A 19,688-nucleotide genomic window follows, 5' to 3' on the forward strand; every position below is an offset into this window, starting at 1 on the left:
ATTACTTTCCTGCTACCAATTTAAAAGTAGGTGAGAGTCTGACCTGTCAACACATCTCAATAGGAAATGTAACCAATATTGGTTGATGAAGTGGATGCAATATGGAATGTAACTCTGGCTGTATTTTCTATTTCTACCAATCTAAAATAGGCCTATTTGAATTACATTTGTGACATATTCCTCTTGTATGGCCTGTGAGAAAACTAGCATAGTTTTATGGTCCTATCTGAATATCTCCTCATTCTTTCCACTTTGGAATGCTTGAATGTATGGTATAAAGTATGATTCTTGAGAATCAGAATGAGCGAAAAAACCTTGTGTAATTTCTCAAATTGTTACCTGGGAAAACTGTGGACATTTGCTTTTCCGAACCTTAAACCAAATTCTGTTTGGATGAATAGGAATGAAAATTGGAAAAACATTTTCGATTACCTTTTCATCTAGGAATGACATAAAGTCTTTCCTTTTGATTTCATCATGATTAAACATTATATAGGGCCTATCTACAGCATTCATGGGTAAAAATGAATTGAATTGAAAAAATATGTAAAATGTTACTGATCTAATTTCATTTCTATTCACTTGTTGTTCCCTTATTGTTCCTGTTCTCTCCACTTACCCTACTCTTCGGGCCTGTTCTCATCAGCTCGAGTTGGCCATATGGCCCGCTATTTATGATTTGGGAAATAGCCCGATCACGAAATAGCGGGCTATTTGGCAGGTGAAGACGCAAATAGCAGGCTATTTGCTCGGGAGATCTTTCCAAGATATCTTGGGCTAGTTTGCAAAATAGCCAGCTGATGAAAACGTGATTTGTAACTCTGGGCTATTTGACCAACTCGAGCTGATGAGGACAGGCCTTTTCATGTATGGTCGGGGTATGATATACCTTTGACTGAGCTATATACTATGCACATGAAACACCAAATTAGACTTGGGTTATGAAGCATGTATACTGCAACATATTATTTGCAGTTCATATACATTGGTAACATTTTATTTATTGCAAATGTATAGGATTGTCTGAATACTTGTAAGAAACACACAGCAATAGTGTGCCTAGTCTGATTGTTGTATATGATTGAAATGTAGAGTTGATCAAGATTTGTTGTTGTTGTTGTGTACTTTATGAAATGTTATCTAATCATCATTACCGCCATACAGCACCACAATACCTCTTCAATTCTCAGTATATGACCATGTACTTGAGCTTCGCATCATATCTCTGTGTGGTATTGGTCAATGTCATTAAAAAAAGGAAAAAAGTTGGTTTGTTTTGTTTGAGGGGAAAGATAATAACATTGCGCTGGGAATTCAGGGGTGGTCACCTGGTAGGGGTCAACAGTGAATGGGCGCCAAGGTCAAAAGTTAAATTGAACCCTATAACAGAGGTCAATCTAATTTTGATATATGATTTATTATCCACTCCCATCTAATACTGTGCTCACACTGAACTTCAAATCACAGAGATAGAAAAGAGAGAAATGCGGTTTTGGGGGCAATTAGTTAGTATATGGGCCCTGTCCTGAGGATATTCACAGTTAACACTTTGCAATTTACGTTGGAAGCTGCTGTGACACTATATATCAGAGTTGGGTGAATAGTGTATGTGTTGGGTGTCGTCGGGATTTAGGGTGTAGGGTGTTGGGTGGAGGGGTGTAGGGTGTTGGGTGGAGGGGTGTAGGGTGTTGGGTGGAGGGGTGTAGGGTGTTCGGTGGAGGGTGTAGTGTGTGGGGCTGTTTGGTTGAGGGGCTGTTTGGTTGAGGGGCTGTTTGGTTGAAGGGCTGTTTGGTTGAGGGGCTGTTTGGTTGAGGGGCTGTTTGGTTGAGGGGCTGTTGGGTTGAGGGTTGTAGGGTGCTGGATATGGGTTGTGGGGTGTGGGATGTGGGGTTTATGGTGTAAGGTGCATTGTGTTAAGTGCTAGGATGTAATATGGGGTGAAGTTTAGTGTTTATGATATAGGATGCAAGATGCACAGTGTTTTAGTTTTAGGATTTGGGTTGTGGCTGTGGAGGTTATTGGTAGGATACCAGGTCCATCGATATACTGTGTACACTTGGGATGAGCCACATACATATGTTTAGACCCAGAATGACGGTACCTCTATCTAAAACTATATGACTGAACATCCTTCTGGCTCAAAACAGACGAAAACAGACGTATGGTCCTAGCTCCTGTATGAACATGACCTAGTAGTCCAGGACCCCATTTCACAAAACTTGTCTGTCATCAGTAACAAATGACAGTTTATGTTATAAGCTACTGAAATCCTTGCTTCTGATTGGTTATCAGCAGATTTGTCACTGATTTTTGTCATTTGTCATTGAAAAAAGACTTTGTGAAGCGGGTCCCAGGACAGTACAATAAATCTTTCAAGCAGCTCTTTAACTCCCTACAGAGGTTCAAGATTGCATTACCCCAATTTTGGAAGTTGATCTACTGCAAAAGGAAATCCCAGAAGCAAAAGCTGAGATTGTTCCCATGGATTAGGAACAATATGATAAATAGTTCCAAATAAATTTGGCAGTCCTATAAAGAGTTGATATGAGTTGCAACTTATCTGCGATTAATTTCAATCATAGCTACCACAACTTTTTATAAGACTGGCTGGGCCTCACAATAATTTCTTTTGCAGGGTGTCCAGATCGCCATTTTTAGGGTCTGTGTGAATTGGTACCCTGTCAAAATATAACATTTTAGAGCCGAGGTTAGAAGTTGGGGGCTCAGGTGAAATATAGGCCTACACACATTTTTGGAAAGATCTGAGAATTGTAAAATATCAGCTTCGTACATCCCTTGAATTCCATGAGATGTTTAATTTGTTTGTATTTACTAGAGCTTGAGCCTTATTCTAGACTGTTTTCGTATTTTCCTCTGGATCTGTTTGAATAAATGTCAATTTATCTGCCCCTTCATGTCCTCTCACATTGTCCAGGGCCCCCGTCTTACAAAGAGTTCATATCAATCGCAACTATGTACATAAGAGATAGGAGACTGCAAACTTGCGATTGATTGGAGGACTTGCGATTGATTTGGATCAATCGTAACTCTTTGTAAGTTGTGGCCCAGGCATCAGCATACAACTCAGTCAAAATAGAGCATCACACTCTCAAAAAACAAAATGACAATCTTGAGATGTTCTTCCACTGTCATCTCAGATCCACCCATTGTTGGGCTGTCAGGAGGATGTGATTGAAGACAGAAGGACTTATCGACCACACTGAATAAACTGTGAAAAGTCAGAGTCTCATTATACTCTTACAATTGACTGATTGTAGATTGCATTGGGATCAATGCTCAGTGGGAGGTGAAGTGGTGTTCTAAAATCATTTTGCTCTTTTTCCTTCCCTTTCTTTGAGTTTTAATGGGTGAAAAAGATCAATCTGTAAGAAGATTGGACAGTTATCCACGACCTGGGGGTGTTTCACTTAAGACTAACTTTAAGTTGGACTTAACTATTTCAAGCGATTCATGCCACTGGTTGCTCTCTCCATTGGTCTCTCAATTATGATCTTTATATAATATTTTATACTTCAATAATGAACTATCAAAAAAGGTAAATTCTGTAGATTTGTGACCACGATTAGTACGTCCCTTGAGTATGGTTCGGCCATGTGTGTCCATGTATAATCAATATGTTGTATCTATACTGTTTTAGGGGTTGCTGTGAGAAATATTCCCTTTTTCTGCTTTTGACACTTGTGTTTAAAGCATTTGCCAAAAGTATAACTTATTTGTCTCTGATTTCTCTATGAATAATTCAAAGGACAACTCACATTACTCTCAAGTTTCGTTTAAGTTTTCTCTCCCATTTTGGACTAAGGCTACCCCGTTCTGTTAGCTGGTGAAAGTTTCTGATTATTTATGGTAGCTTTTAAAGGCAAGGAAATGTCCCACACCAGAACAAATGCTGCAATAAAAGATGAAATATGAATTGATTGCATGGCAGCAAGGCAGGTGACAGAACCATTAGAGGGGGCTTGGCAAGGTGAGAAATGAAAACAAACTTCGGGACTTGAGCGGAAATCTCCTCAGGCTGCCTGCAAAGAGCCTACAGGTGTGTGGCCTCAAGACAGTATTCATCAAAAGATCCCTTTCATACTAGAAAGTGATCTAGCTTCATTTTTTCTCAAATTCCATTTTTTTAATGGGTTTTCCCAGTAGTATAAATGACAGCAAAGAAAAAAAACTGATTTAAAAAAAAAATGGTTTAATATTGGGCTTTATAAATGTGCCCATCTTGTAATAAGAGATTCTAGAGGTTTGTGGCCCCATGATACTCTCAATCTTATGGCTCCTTTCTTACTATAGGATTGATCTAGCCCCATTTATGGAAACTAGTATTCTTGAAACCCTATTTATACCTATAGGAACAGCTCCATCTAGGCTGGAGTTTACAGGTGCGTAGCCACAGAAAGCTATTTTTCTGAAAAACCCCCTTTAAACTCTTTGAACGATCATGAGAGAGCAAAGAGGATACAATTCATCATTAGATCCCTTTCAAACTCCATCTAGCTTGTAAAGGGCATGTAGATTTTGTCCCAAATTTACATTTACTTATATATAAATATTTCAAAGGTGACTTTCACGATTACAATTTTCCAAAAAATTGAATATAATCTTTTCCAAATAATTAATTTCTCATCTGCTTATGAAACATTTTTTTTCAAGCCATTAATTTTCATGATCCATTGGATTAATGTCAGTGATTATGTGATACATGTGTTAACAGGAAATGCATGTATCCTACTGAGATATTAAAGGAAGAGTTTGTCATGAAATGATTACTATCTAATTTGAAGATCTACTGTAGTACTGACAAAGTATCATCAAGATTTTAAATATTTTAGCCGTTATAATTTTAAATGACCCCTTACTATAAGATGCAGTTATTTGGAGGGCAATTTTGTATGTGGTTGTGTTGGGGGCAAGGGCAATCAGTTTTACTATAGGTAAATGAAAAGTGAGAGAACAGGGCATTTGTGCATGTACCGGTATGTGTATGTGATGGGGGGGGGGGGTATAGGAGGGGGTCTTACACTCTTCTTTAATTGTTGCCGTCTCCCTGTCCTTTTTTCTTTCACTCTTTTCCACTTATATACTCATCGCAAGAAAGGGTATATTCTGATTTTAAAATGGGAGTGAGCAAAGCATGTTGATGGTGATAGATTACACAACCTATCCATCCACATCTTTAACCGGTTTGAAGTCTCTCTCCTGGCCTTGGAATTGCAAGTAAAGGAAGCGAAGCATGTGACTGCCGAATGATCGTCAAAGGTCCGTACTTCCTCATCTTCTCACCCGCTTCCTCCTCCTCCTCCTCCGGGCCGGCCGGGGGAAGGTTCCATCCGGATGAACCACTTGTCCAGATGACGGAAGCCATTTCCCATTCGTTGAAACCCCTTTCACATAGATTCTTCATCCGTGTCTGGTTTCGAGTAGGTGTGTAAGAAAGTTTGTGGTGTGTAGTTTTAAAGATGAATTGGTAGGCACTGAGGGCACTTAAAACAAGTTCTGAAAAGGCCCCTTTGAATTAAAAACTAAAAATTGGGATCTTTCATATTTTGTTTGGGGTTTAATGCTTCAAATCACTTCACACAATGTAAGTACAGCTAAAAAATGCCCTAGAATATGACATTTTAGTTCAACTTTTATTATGTCAGTAGATACATACAAATTTAGCATATCTAATTCCTTTTTTCCAGACAAAATAGGAATGCCTGATATTGCAGCACCGTGGTGCTGAATATACTTGCGAACATGGAATAGGTCTTTCCATTAAGATTTGAAGAAATCTATGGTGTGACTGTTTGCCTTTCTCTCCCTCTGGTGAAGGGTCTCTTCTTTAATCTTTCCCTCTTGTACTCTCTTTCTCCCTCTCTGTATGTGTCCCCTCCTCTCTCTCTCTCTACCCCTTTTGTCTATCTATCTGTCTCTTGTTCTTGATTGATATGATCCGGTCTAGACTGCCTATACCACCTCATTGCCAAGTAAAAAGCTTTGAGAGAGAGTGATGCAAGACAAAACAAAAATAAATCTGCTTTGTTTGGTTTTGGAAGTCTGCAGTTCAGAATTGTTCCTCCTTTCTTTTTTTCTTCGATACCGGACACTTTTCATGACTCTTAATTTCCTCTTTCAGTCCAATATGCTTAGTCATTGTTATCCATGAAATCTTTTCAGCCAGTCTCTTCTTTTTTTCTAGCATATTTTATAATACAAATTGCCTTCTTTGGAGGATATAAGCTATAAAATGTACCTTTTTGAATTCACCTCTTAAAAATTAAAATTTTTAATCTGTTAATGACTAAATTATCTACTTCTAACAAGCTCAATACAGGGAATATATGGTTTAAGTAGGCAATGGGTTATAAAATTATCTGGCAGAAATATCATCAGCTGAAACATTGAGGCATGGTACACAATTATATAGGTAAGACATTTAAAAAATGAAATTTTCCTTTAAAGATACCCAATCCCTTTAAGTAGACACACTGTATGAAGATTTTAACTTCTTTAGACATGTTTGTTGCTTATCTTATTCCAAATTATGGTACGATTCAAACTCGCAGCTCATTGTTGAGGTTCATAAGTATACAAAAATTAGATCATTGAATTAAATAGTATCTTGGTAACTTCATCAGTATAAAAAAAGAAGTCTGTATCGTTCTCTCATTTAACTTTGTCAGGTAGAAGGAACCTACAAAATGAGAGAAAGAGAGTTTGATTTGATATTGAAATTTTGATCAAAGATGTAGGCCTAGGCCGATTTGTATGCGCCGACTGTAGTATTCATCATCGACTTTAAACAAACTCTCCGAGGTAAATCCCTTGAATACATTGGTTTCAGAAAGGCACACATTTACTCCCTTTTCCATGTTTGCCCATGAACCAATTGAATTTGCTCTTGCTTGTTAACCTAGCATAGCTCAGACAAACGAGGTTGAAACCAAAGTCAAACATTTTCATTAAGACACTTTTTGAACTTTTCTCACGTTTTGTGTGGCTGTTAAAATGTTAGTGCACTAAATATTGACAGGGAGTGTGTGATTTGAAGTTTGTTCACCAATTAAGTTTGACTGGAGTGTAAAGTTTGTTCTGATTGTAGTAATGGAATAAAGTTTGTTGGGTAAAAGTTTGAGGGTGAGTTAGGGATGTAGGGGTCAGTCAGAAGAAGGAGAGGGAAGAAAGAAAGAAGAGATGGCATGGGACAAAAATATAGATAAAAAGAGAGTAATGAGAAGAAGAAGATGATGGGAATGAAGTGAAGGAGGAGGAGGAAGAAGAAGAGGAAGGTGATGATGATGATGATAGTGATGATGATGAATAGGAAGATGAAGAGAAGGATGAGAAAGAAAAGGAAGAAGAAAAGGAAGAAGAAGAGGAAGAGGAGGAAGAAGAAGAGGAAGAAGAAAAGGAAGAAGAAGAGGAAGTAGAGGAGGAAGAAGAGGAGGATGAAGAAGAGGAAGAAGAGGAGGGGAAAGAGAGAGAGAGAGAGAGGAAGCGAGAGAGAGAGAGAGAGAGAGGGGGGGGGGGGGAAGAGCGGTAGTGGGGAGATGATTAACATATTCTGATAATGTCTGTGTGAATTTCATGAAAATTTCTGACGGTGTATCCAAGTTGTTTCTCATAATGGGCAGGATCTACACAATTCCTATGCCTTGGGTTCCACCAATATATTCACGGCTTGGGCTCAATAACTCGAACCAGCAGCTGAAATTTCAAAGTCTACGAATGATACTCTGTCACCAGTAGAAATCAAATAGGCTGCAGTGGAGCACATGCTTACACAGGCTAATGGCGATTGTTACAATCTCAATTCACCTGTTTTGGGGTCAAATCAGAGGGTAATTTCCCTTAAATACCCATCACAACTGGAAAAATAGATGACACATCAGATGATAGGCCCTATGGGAATAGGGGCTTGAGATAGTTGCAAGGACAGATTTAGAGAAAGGTGTCAACTTTGGGACCGAATTTATCTGGAAATTTGCACCATGCAACCTGCTTTACATTGTCAATTACAGACAAACCGGGGACTGATTTGGGACCAATTTGACTTGACAATCTGCCCCTTGCTAGTGGTTACATGTTGCTATGGAAAGTGGGGTTTGAGGCCAAAATTACTCCTAAATTTAACACCTTAGGGTTAATTTTGAATGAACTTGACACAGATATTTACACCATGGCAGTTGCTGTGAACCCCCTCTCAGGCTTGACTCCCAATTTGTGACGTTGGTATTATTTTACCAGGGAGACATTTACAACTTAGCCAGGTTACAAAACATGCAGTTGTTCTCCAAATTGAAGTTAAAAGAGGAATTCAGATTCAGCGAATAAATGTTTGTGTGCAATTAGATTTTGACAGATGTGTTTGTATCATTCGTATTGTCTGTTTTTGCCAGAAGGGTATTAAATCATATCATTTTACTCAGATGTAACGCCCTTCCGGCTGCACACAGATGATATATGATTTTTTAAATGTCTGGGGAACATCCATGTATGTTACTATCGGTGAGACATGACTCAGTTTCTAACCTGGGTCAATCAGAGCCAGGTTGTAGGCCAAGACAGGGATAATAAATGTGCTAAGTGATTCATATTCATGATTTTATTTCATAATTCCAAAACAAATACATACAATTTAAACATATTAAATGCAAATATCTACAAATTTAGAAATACAGAGACATTTCTAATTTACTATATCGTAATTTACAATATATGAGAAAGTATTTCCTGTTTGTGCTTCCATATCAATAATATTTCATTTATTTCTAAAAACATTTGTTTGTTTGCTTGTTTTACCCGACTGCTAAGAAAGTATGTGTATGCTTTAAGTCAGAGCCGAGGGACTTGGTAATGAGGATTAATGCCTTACCAAAGGGCACTAGCGCATCGACTTGGTTAAGAAACCGGGTACTCCAGGTTACGAGATCACTGCTCTACCACTGAGCCAGGTCTGATTTGTATCAGGACTTAATAGATCATATTTCAAAGATATGATTTGTCCTCATCACAATAAACAATTTCTAATACTTTCCCACAAAACCAACTTTATCCCCTGTTTAAGGGTAAGCTGGAGAGATTTAACAAGCAGGATTGGTTCTCAGAAAAAAAATCAGTTGCAGAAGGCAAGATCAAAGTGGATTTTGTTGGGCTCAATAAAAGTTAATGCAATAAATTTACCTAAATCTGTTGAGATTTTGCAGTTAGGAAACAAAAGTATATTGGAGGGGATTGGACAGCTTTCTGTACTGGAAACCATTCATAAATGTCAAAAGTAATTCATCAATCTGGACACTTTAGGCTCCATCAAAGGCTGGAGGCATTTTCAGTAAATTGGAATAGGTGCCCACAGCCCAGGGTATCTCCTCTTGGGGGGAAAAAGTGTCAAGTTTTGTTCTGTATCGTTCGTAAAAAGTTGTATGTAGCTATGAAATGATGATTAGGTCTGATCACATTAAGTAACATTTATATCAATATGTTGATAAGAGACTTCAAAAGAAATGCTCCAACTTAGCAATAGTATCTAGATTCATCTGATATATTATACTTGCACTGGATAAGAATTAAGAAATATCCTCATTTACACTTAATTCAGTTTGTACAGGTATATGATTTCGAAGAGATGAGGGAGAATTGAAGATCATCAAATGGAAGGGGGGTAGAATGATGCACCTCACATGAATAATTGGAGAAAACATAGAGATAAGGAAGTTTGGGGGGGGGGGGGGTGGGGATGGCATCAGTGAACAAAATATCTGAAGAAAAATTAACATGTGTCAGAAGTGAGGAGGATGAAATCGTAACTGTAACAATCCACTGTTCTTTGTGCATGATCCTGGAGCCTTGATGAGAGGCTGTGAGTCGGAGGTGTTTTCCATCTCAGAGGAAGATGGATGTTGTAATGACCTCTTCCCTCTTCATTCTTCATCAATCAGATGAACCGCTCCTTAGAGAGCTGGGTGGTCCCCTGCCATGTCTCATCTACATCTCTCTGCATCATTCTACAAGCCTATGTACTTGTGATGAAATTACTTTATCTCCCTGCATCATTCTACGTGCCTATTTTCTTCTGATGAAATTACTTTGTTTTAAAAAAAATCTCCCTTTATCATATTACTTGTCTATTTTCTTGTGATGAAATGATTTTATTCTTTATCTCCCTGCATCATTCTACAAGCCTATTTTCTTGTGATGAAATTACTTCTATTATTCGATATATACCTGCATCATTTTACTTGCCTATTTTCCTTGTCTGCCTGCATCATTCTACAAGCCTATTTTCTTGCGACGAACTTCTTTCTATTCTTTATCTCCCTGGTATTTGATAGTGATAGTGATATTTCACGGTTGCATCTGGCTTCGAATTTTTTTTGGAAAAATTGTGGAGGAGCTCAAAATAGAATCTACTTGTACATGTATATTTTGGTTTACAGTAGGCCTACATTATGATGTTTAGATCATGATTACTAATGTTGTGATATTGTAGATGTAGATAGTCCATCAAGATGAATAAAAACGATTGAATACAATCCAAAGTTACACTTTTTTATGTCTTAGTGTGTTTACAAATTTTAATCTTCCAATCACTGATCCAAGGTGATCCAAGACCTATTTTGTTCATTTACATATCAACAAGCATTCAATTCAATTAAATTCATATTTATTTCATTTCCAACAGAAAGATAAACAAAGTATTACATTTTTTTCATTCATAATTCATTTTTTCTGGTAACTATTTAAATACACTTGCACATAATAAAATTATAACAAGAAATTGAGGACGTCTGTAAAAGATGAAATCTATAACTTGTTCCTCTTTTTTTGTTATTTCACAGGACTCTTTCCTCACATCTTCAACCTGGCCACACAAGGGCGAATATCTGTGAATGCGACCTGTGGGGAGCGGGGCCCCGAGACATACTGCAAGCTGGTAGAACATGTGCCCAACGAGTCCGAAGACTACCCACAATGCCGTGTGTGCAATGCTCAGGGTTTCGTCAAAGCGGACCGGCACCCGATACAAAATGCAATAGACGGGACTGAAAGCTGGTGGCAGAGTCCAAGCATAGCGAACGGGATGCAATACCACTGGGTCACAATCACGCTAGACCTCGGTCAGGTAGGTCAACGGTTCAATACCCATTTCAGATATTGTCCGCTGCGATCCAGAAGTGCATAAACAGGGATTATATACTTCTGGCTCTAATATGGTCTATTTAGTTTGCATTATTGAACTATAATTTTTGTTATCAAATGCTCTGAAGTCTGGTAAGGGCACTTGCAAATTTGAATTATGTTAACTTTTTCATAACTTTTCTTGCACTCAGCAGCTGATCATAAGTTGCAATACTTTTTGGTCATTAACTTTTCTGATCGGTCTAGATTCACAAAAATATACCAAATAATTGACTAACTAACATCAATGAAGTTGGGCAATTTGCAATAATTCTTACAAGAAATGGCATTCTGAATGGAAAACGATCAGCAATATCACGTCACTTTTAAAACAGATCTATGCTTCATTTTTAAGGCCTTTCATTGATTCTCAGATACTGTTTGTCGACACTTACATGATACTGACCAAATGTACCAACTATTTAATCTCTACATCAAAGGTGTTTCATGATATGTTCGTGAATGCGTGATTGTTCTTGTATCACTCAATATGAAGATGTATCTAAATCATCTCTGAGGCTTGTCATCTTGAAGTCATGGGCAAGTCATGGCGGGTCAATAGACACAAGCATACCCACTTGCTTGATCAATGAAAGATGAAGCTGCTCTAGGTGTTAACCCCTCCACTTCCAGAGGTGGGTTGAACCAGCCTTAACTGTCCAAGTTTTTATGTAGTTCAAATTTAACATTCAAGGTCAAAATGATGCTTTTCTATTATCTGGCTCTAAATGTGTACTATAATATAGAAGTTGGCTTTTTATAGAAAAATGTTATGTTTGTATCATAATGAACAATGTCAAAAGGCACTTTGATTAAGGAGAAAAGTCGAGAGAGTTTGTGTGAAAGAGAGAGAGAGAGAGAGAGAGAGAGAGAGAGAGAGAGAGAGAGTGAGGGGGGGGGGTAAAAAGAAGAAGATTAGGGAAGAAGAAAAGAGATTGTCCTTTTCAAGAATAAGTAACAAACTGAAATGAATATGCAAGTAAAAGAACAAAACAAAACAATAACGATAAGGATACTGTTTGATAAATTGTTATCATTTTCAATCGACTCTACATTGCTAATATTTCATTGCTATTTTATATTTCACATCAATGCCCAAATGCAAACTCTAAGTTGACTTTTCATCAAAAATCTTTCCTTTCAAGATGCCATTCCTATCTCCCTTTCACTCAAGTGCATTGCAACGAGTGCAAAGTGACAGCTTCAGAGGAAACATAATATTCACCACAAATATTTCTAGACTTGATTGACATTTTCCATGCTGTATGTCGATCTTTTTCTACGATTGTAAGATATCAACGGCATTTCTGGACTGATACCATTTGTAGAGGAGAGTTTGCAGAGGTTATCAGGCGCAAGATTCAATCTTCTACTGATTCGATATATGTGGTTGTCAACTTTTGAAGATCTAACAGCAACACTTCACTTCTTTTTATAGAAAATAGCTTAGGATGTTTGAAATCATTTCTTGGAATGATTCTGTCAGAGATGGTTAAAGATTGTCAGCAAGAAACACAAACTATTTAAAGCTATTATTTCAGGAGTCAATCTCAGAGTGTATACCCATGTATGGGAGTGTATGGTGCACATGGGCAATATGTGAAATATAGACCTCAAATTTAAACTGCATGCACAAATACCTTCAAAATTTGTGTCGGTAACTCCCATGAAAAAAAAATGCAGTGTGGAGCCCCAGTTAAGATCATACTTTAAAGAAGTTAAAAAAAACATCAAATCACTTTTTATAAAAATAGTATTAAGTTTTATGGAGTTAAAGAAAATTTCTTATGGCTCCAATGAATTCTGGAAGGACTTATAGACACCTCTTAAAATCTTATTTTAATTTTCAGAAGTTTCACCTCATATAGCTCCTTCGTTAGCAATTAACCCACTTGTAGTACCATCACCATGACCAGTCCCACATATTGAAATACCTGTTGCTTGTTTGAGTTGGCTCTGTTCTGTAACAACACCAATAAATCAGGTTTCCATCAATATTTTACCGATCCAATACCAACACAGATTTGAGAAAAGCCCAGAGGTTGTGCCGTTTAGGGCCGAATTCGGAGGTTATGATATTAAACCACGGTACGTCTTCGGGATTCTTGAGTTTTCTCTCTAGTTTCGCGCTCCTAAAACCAGGAAAGGTAAATATCAAGGTCCTAAGGAGGTCATGACAAATATGTGTGTGCAGAGAAGACCTGATAAGGAATCCTATCTTTCTAATCTAATTTTGTGGAATAGACAACTGGAGAAAGATAGTGGTATAAGATGGAAGCTTGTGCCTCAATGATTGTCACATGAAGAATGAATGAAAGAAACAAATACCTTGATGAAAAATGTTGATGCTGTATTAATTCTGAAAGAGAATGATCAGAGGGGACATAAATTAACACAAGTCAGCTATATATCTCAAATCCTAAAAGTTAACATAAAAATATAAACTTCTCAATATGCTGTAGTTAGAGGCCGAAGGACATTTTCCTTCTTTCAAAGAGGTAATTGGGGGGGGGGGGGGGGGGGGGGGTAAGTTATCTAAATTGGACAAAATAGAAGATTACCTGTTGTTATTAAACAGACGGTTGTCTGAAGGTAGGATATATTCATTCCATATACAGCCTAGAATCAAATCTCCTTATGACAGATAGGTCTGTACTTCTTTTGTTTTTGCATACCACTTAAAATGGAAGTCCAAATTTAATAGAAAGGTGAGGAGTGGTCACCCTTTGGGCTTCCATTCTGGGGTCCCCACAAGTCCTTGAATTTCCACTTGCATTTCCAGTCTTGGGGGACCAATAAGAGGCCATTACCCACCCCTATTTGGACGCAATCTTGAAGCCTGACATCTGATTTATTGTCCCTAGGAGTGGATGTGTGTTATTGTCAGGGTGCCATATGTGCAGATCCACAATCCTTAGACCAAGAACTATAAGAATATTGAGGTACATAAAGACAGCTCCATGTGCTAGGGATAGAGTAACCTCATTTGAACTTGGTAAAGGTGAGACAATAACGTCTTTCAATAAGGCTTTGTCTAAATTTGTGGACATCCCATTAAATAATGTTTGTATCAAGTTGAACATTGGGAAAAGGGTGATACAAATTTCTTTTAAAACGTTTTATTTGTGATTCAAGTCTGTATGAAATGATTGGTTTGCATTAAAGCCCCTCCAAAATGAAATAATACTTTATGATGATAGATTATAACAATAATAAGAAGTATTAGAATATTATTGTTATAATAATGGATGATATTGTATTAATAATGAAATAATATTATAGTAATAATGAAAAAATATTATAATTATAATGAAATAATATATAATTTAATCTTGCCTTGATATAAGTAATAGAGCTGCAATAAAAAAGACAGTCAGCAAAAATCCTGTGGGAAGTGATGTCGTCCTATAGTCTGAGAACAACGGAAAAAGAAGAAGATACAAAGCAAAAGTCGCATTGCTTGTAAATTGGTTTTACAGGTTGCTGTTTTCTGTGCACACAGTCCCACGCATACCAAACTATCTTAGGGGAATAGGGTGTTGTTGCTACCCTAAGAATTGTTTGCCTACATGTGTTTTGATGGTCTGAAATAGAATAGGATGACACTGGGAAATGAGATAGTAGGGAGGAGAGATGGGATGGGCCTGGTCTGACAGAAGCCTGGAGGAACTTAAGGATACGAGAGGGGTGGTGGATAAATAAAAGGAGACGTACACTTCGACTGCACAACTATGAAATATGATAAGATTGAAATAAAAGTAGGGAAAGATTGAAGTGATTAGAGAAGGGAAGAGAGGGGCAGAGAGAGAGAGAGAGAGAGAGAGAGAGAGATGATGGGAGAGGGGAAGAAAGAGAGAGGTTTTTTTTCTGTTGTTGGAACAAGTCAAGATTGACTAATTATTAACTGTTCATTGTAATGACTTAAAATAAAACATCTAAAGCTAATGACATATTTCTAAGCCCAGAGTTAATAATTTAAAATAAGAATACCTAGCTGTCCTCAAACAGGCACTTGTCATGGTGTCCACCTCTCACAATGTCGTCTTACAAGAGCAAGATGGAGAGAAGGTACTATTGACCCCCCCCCCCCCAATAAAAAAAAAATATAATTTTTTAACCTTGTTCAATCACAATTACTAAATTTTGTATTTTGATAACCCCTTACTTTTGATGATGTAGAGGGTTTTGGTGGCATAATAGTCAGCGAAACGGAGGGTTTTGAGGGCATTTACGTCCTCTGCCAACCCGAAAGTGAGTTTCTGTTATTTCGGTGTAACAATATGTTTTATTTACTTGAGGCAGTTGTTCCAAAGTAACCCTATATCATTATATCTGATGCAGTCAAGAGAGCGTTGATGTATGATTTTGCATTCCTTAGCCGAAAGTTAAATAATATCTGTGTATATCATTTTAGATTCTGTGTAATTATTATTCTATCTAGATCGTGTTACTGGCAGTATTTTGCAGCTGTTTTAGGCCATCTTTAATAGAAATCAACAAGTAGAATTATTATAGTGTTTCTCATCAAACAGTATGTAGGCTAAAAATAGCTTCAATAAAAATAAAATTGTGTTTCCATTTTTAACAAATTGTTTACATGCTAATTAGAAATCATCGAGTAGAATTAATGCAGTGATTCTCATCCTAAATTATGTAGGCTTATAGCTTCAACACAAAGACAATGGTATTGTGTTTTTTTATGTTTACTGGTACATGTTTATTTTTACATTCTTATTATTTAAAAAAACACACACCAAGAAATATCCTATTTTTTCATACAAATTAAGAATAATTTTTTTTAAAATATATTACTACTAGCATTATCCTTTGTAACACAATTGTACCCCAATTTTTCCTTAAGATAACCATAATCAAAATCAAAATCAACATTAATGAAATATTTACATCTTTGAACAGGCTTCTTCTTTCTTTTTGATAGTGAGATATTTCATTCAAGCGATGATTCTGCCTTTTTCAGAAAAGTAAAAGTTTAACTGTATTATGGTACTCTGTATGAGGAAGAGGAAGAGGAAGAGGAGGGGGGGGGGGGGGTGAGGCATTTCAGCGTTCTGTTTTATGTATGGGTTTCTGTATGAAGGAGAGGGGTAGGTCATCATGGGTGTGTGTGTAGGGGGGGGGGGGTTAGGGGGTTGGGAGTAGTGAACCCTGTAGGGTGTGGTAAGTGACACCCTACCACTGGAACATGAGTCCGCCCGGTGTGTGTGGCCCATCGTCAGCTAGGCTAACTCCATACATTACACGACTTAACTTGCTGAAGAGAGGATGCTCTAAATGAAATATTGAAGGGCTGAGTCATTTCCCTTTGTTTCAGTTATTGATGATAAGACATGTAGATGTTGGTTCTTAATTGCCCCTCCTTTTTGTCTAGGATTTAAAAAAAAAACCTCCATCACTTCCGTGTTAACCTATGATTCTTCAACCAATTTATGCTTAATTATTTCCTTTTGATAGATTTGTTTACCTCGATGCCCTTCCCTTCATCCTTTGGTTATTGATAATGCACTTTACATTTACCCATATCTTCCTGCCTTTCTCTTTATCTCCCATCCCATCTCCATTCCTCATTCTGCCTCCTCCTCTACTTGCTTCTCATTCTTTTGTTTTAGTCTCCTATTTTTCCGTGTCCCTTGTCCCACTCCCCTGCTTCTCCTTTCTCCTTGCTACCTTTTTTCTCCCCTCCCTTCCCCTTTCGCCCCTCCTCCTTTCCCCTTCTCCCCTCCCCTTCTCCCCTCCTTCTTCCCCCTTCACCCCTCCTCCTTTCCCCTTCTCCCCTCCCCTTCTCCCCTCCTTCTTCCCCCTTCGCCCCTCCTCCTTTCCCCTTCTCCTTTCCCCTTCTCCCCTCCCCTTCTCCCCTCCCCTTCTCCCCTCCTTCTTCACCCTTTGCCCCTCCTCCTTTCCCCTTCTCCCCTCCCTCTTTTCCCATCCTCCTATCCCATTCCCTCTCCTCCTTTTCCCTCCTTCTTCCCTTTTCCCTCCCCTCTCCCTCACTACTTAAACTGTGACCCATCCATCCATCCATCAACATCACTGCTCAATCTTTAGATTCTTGTAATTGTTGCAAATAAGTAGACTGAGGCAAAGATGTAGAATTCATGCATGAATTACAAACCCAAGTAGATTGGTATCACCCCTATGGCACTGAGGGTGTTAGAGCAATCTCAGGTCATTCACTTCTTCATCAAGGGAAATTTCTTCCTAAAAAATTAATATGAATTTGATATCTGGTGTATGTTAATTTTCAAATGATTTCAAAATAGATCTGACAGTGTATGTCTCTGACTCCTTATTGGAAGTGACATGCCTTTCCCCCTAACCCCCCAATCGTTAATTCAATGTGTTTGAAATGTGAAATCTTTTCTTTAACATTAATTTCAAAGTGTCTTCATGAATTGTAAGGATGCATAATAAAGAACTAGCCTACATTAAACACTGTGTCTTTATTACAAAGATAGACCTTACTAATGATAAAAGAATTGAAATTTGAAATCCTCCTCAGAGATGTACAGTTGTGCATTGGCAGACTAAAGGAGGGAGATGACCCCTACATTCGTTTAAGTATAAGTGTTTAGAGTTTGTGCAAGTTTTGCAAATAGGCCTAGATCGATGGCTATCATCTGTTTATGATGCAATTAAGACTATAGTATTTGAAGATTTTGCAATGTTTGTCAGCCTTTAGATGTATGCTTTTTTAATGTTTTAATTGTGAGTATAGTCGATCCAATTGCAATTTTTGTAGAATATGCATTTTCTACAGCCTCCAGTGTGATATATGATGTATTATAAATATTTTGGGCATACTATTCAGCTGCGTAAAGCTGGTTAAAGAACAGAACATCGTGCTTCTCCAACAAGATGTGAACATCCAAATAGTTTGAATGGTCTTCCTGACTTGAATTCAAGTACTTGCATGACTCATCCTTTCTTCTGAATCTGAAGAGATCAACTAGAAATCCAAGAGATAATCCAAAGTTCCCATCCCAGTTTCAGTTCTCTGTCGCTCCCTCTCCCATCCATCTTCCTCCCTGGAGAAGCCCCCTCGTCTCTGGGTCTGTCTCTTGGTCCGAGACCTGTCAGATCTTTTGACAAGTTCATAAACAAAGTGTAACACCTTGCCTCATCATTCAGCGTGCCGCCATCATGTGGGATGTCAACAGTTTGTTTCATTCCTTCGCTTCTTCATTTGCAAAGTTTTGAAAAAGAATACAAGATGCTGAGTAACTGAGATTAACCCATTGCGTATGGAAGTGGGTGATCACTGTATTGAACGTATGGGAATGAGAGAATTCGGTAGTCCAGAGATTAACCATCTTCATAAACATTTTATATGTAAGCTTATCAGCATCTCCCTTCTTTTGGGAGGGGGTCTTACCCCTACCCCATTTATATTATGGAATGAAACCATAATGTAGGTCTATTGAATGAAAGTGTTATTTATCAGCTAAAATTACAGACATTGCTGCAAGTAAAGTTCAAATTTTACAAGTCAAATCTTTGGGAACATCTGCAGAATGCCCCAACCCTAATCCTGAACTGGAGGTCCTTACCCTGACCACGACCCCGATCCTTACCTAATGCTAACCCTAATCTTAGCCCTAACCCCAACCCTAACCTTTACCTTATGTCCAATACCTTACAATGTTGCATGGTATATGTTATATTCTGCAGTTACACCAATCTATGTTTTATTGGAATCTTGATCTCCATACCTCAACTTTAACTATAGTTATTTATTTGATTATTCCTTTAGTCACCACTCTCCTTCTGCATTGTTTCTTTGGTTTTACCTTTCAACTTTGTGGTCGAGAATTGTGGTTCAGAATAATTTTATCTGAACTCACCTTGATTTGACCTTCCAAAGTTCCCTTCCAACTTGCCATTACACTTCATCTGATGACTTTATTTTCACTTCTCTGAACATGATTCTCATGTTTCTGCATTCTGGGAAAAGGTGAAATTTGAGCAATCTCAATTAGATCAGGATTATTTCTCTGTTTGGAGTAAGAAGAGCATTAACTTGTGTCAAAGATAAAGACCAGTTATGCTCATGCGATTGCATTGTGAAAGAAACATTGTGGAATTGATCAGAAAAGGTTGATCAGTTAGCATATAAGTATTGGTGTGTACTGCAAGGTTCTGGAATTCATCAAAATGATAAGAAATCTGGCCCAGTCTTGATAAAGTTACAATCACTGTACACAGAAAGATGTATATGGGACTACCCCCATACGTGTGCGTCATGTGCGTTATATCCATTAAGTCAAAATAGGTATAATAATTTACCAAATATATCAAGTAGTAGTCGGTTTCTAGGCAAATATGGTATGATCACGTATTAGTCAAAACATATTCTTTCACATGATTGGTAATAAAAGCTTCCATTTCATTTTTTGAGAGGGGGGCGTTTCCAAAACTGGTCTTCACCATTAAGCTACAGTTGTTAATGTCTTGTGACTCCAAACAAATAGTTTGATATTTAAGTGCAATGC

At 37.7% G+C, this 19,688-nt stretch overlaps 1 protein-coding gene across 1 annotated transcript in view; it reads left to right on the plus strand.

Annotated features, from left to right (window-relative positions):
- The first annotated feature begins 10,749 nt into the window (after positions 1-10,749).
- LOC587274 (laminin subunit alpha-2) overlaps positions 10,750-19,688 on the plus strand; it is a 60,131-nt gene continuing 51,192 nt past the window's right edge. The window contains exon 1 of the mRNA XM_030983687.1: positions 10,750-11,125. Coding sequence (XP_030839547.1) covers positions 11,084-11,125 — 42 coding nt within the window. The 5' untranslated portion in view covers positions 10,750-11,083. The remainder of the gene's footprint in view (positions 11,126-19,688) is intronic.

The sequence above is a fragment of the Strongylocentrotus purpuratus genome, unplaced genomic scaffold, assembly GCF_000002235.5.
Source record: "Strongylocentrotus purpuratus isolate Spur 01 unplaced genomic scaffold, Spur_5.0 spur5_scaffold_13, whole genome shotgun sequence".
NCBI classification, from domain to species: Eukaryota; Metazoa; Echinodermata; class Echinoidea; order Camarodonta; family Strongylocentrotidae; genus Strongylocentrotus; species Strongylocentrotus purpuratus.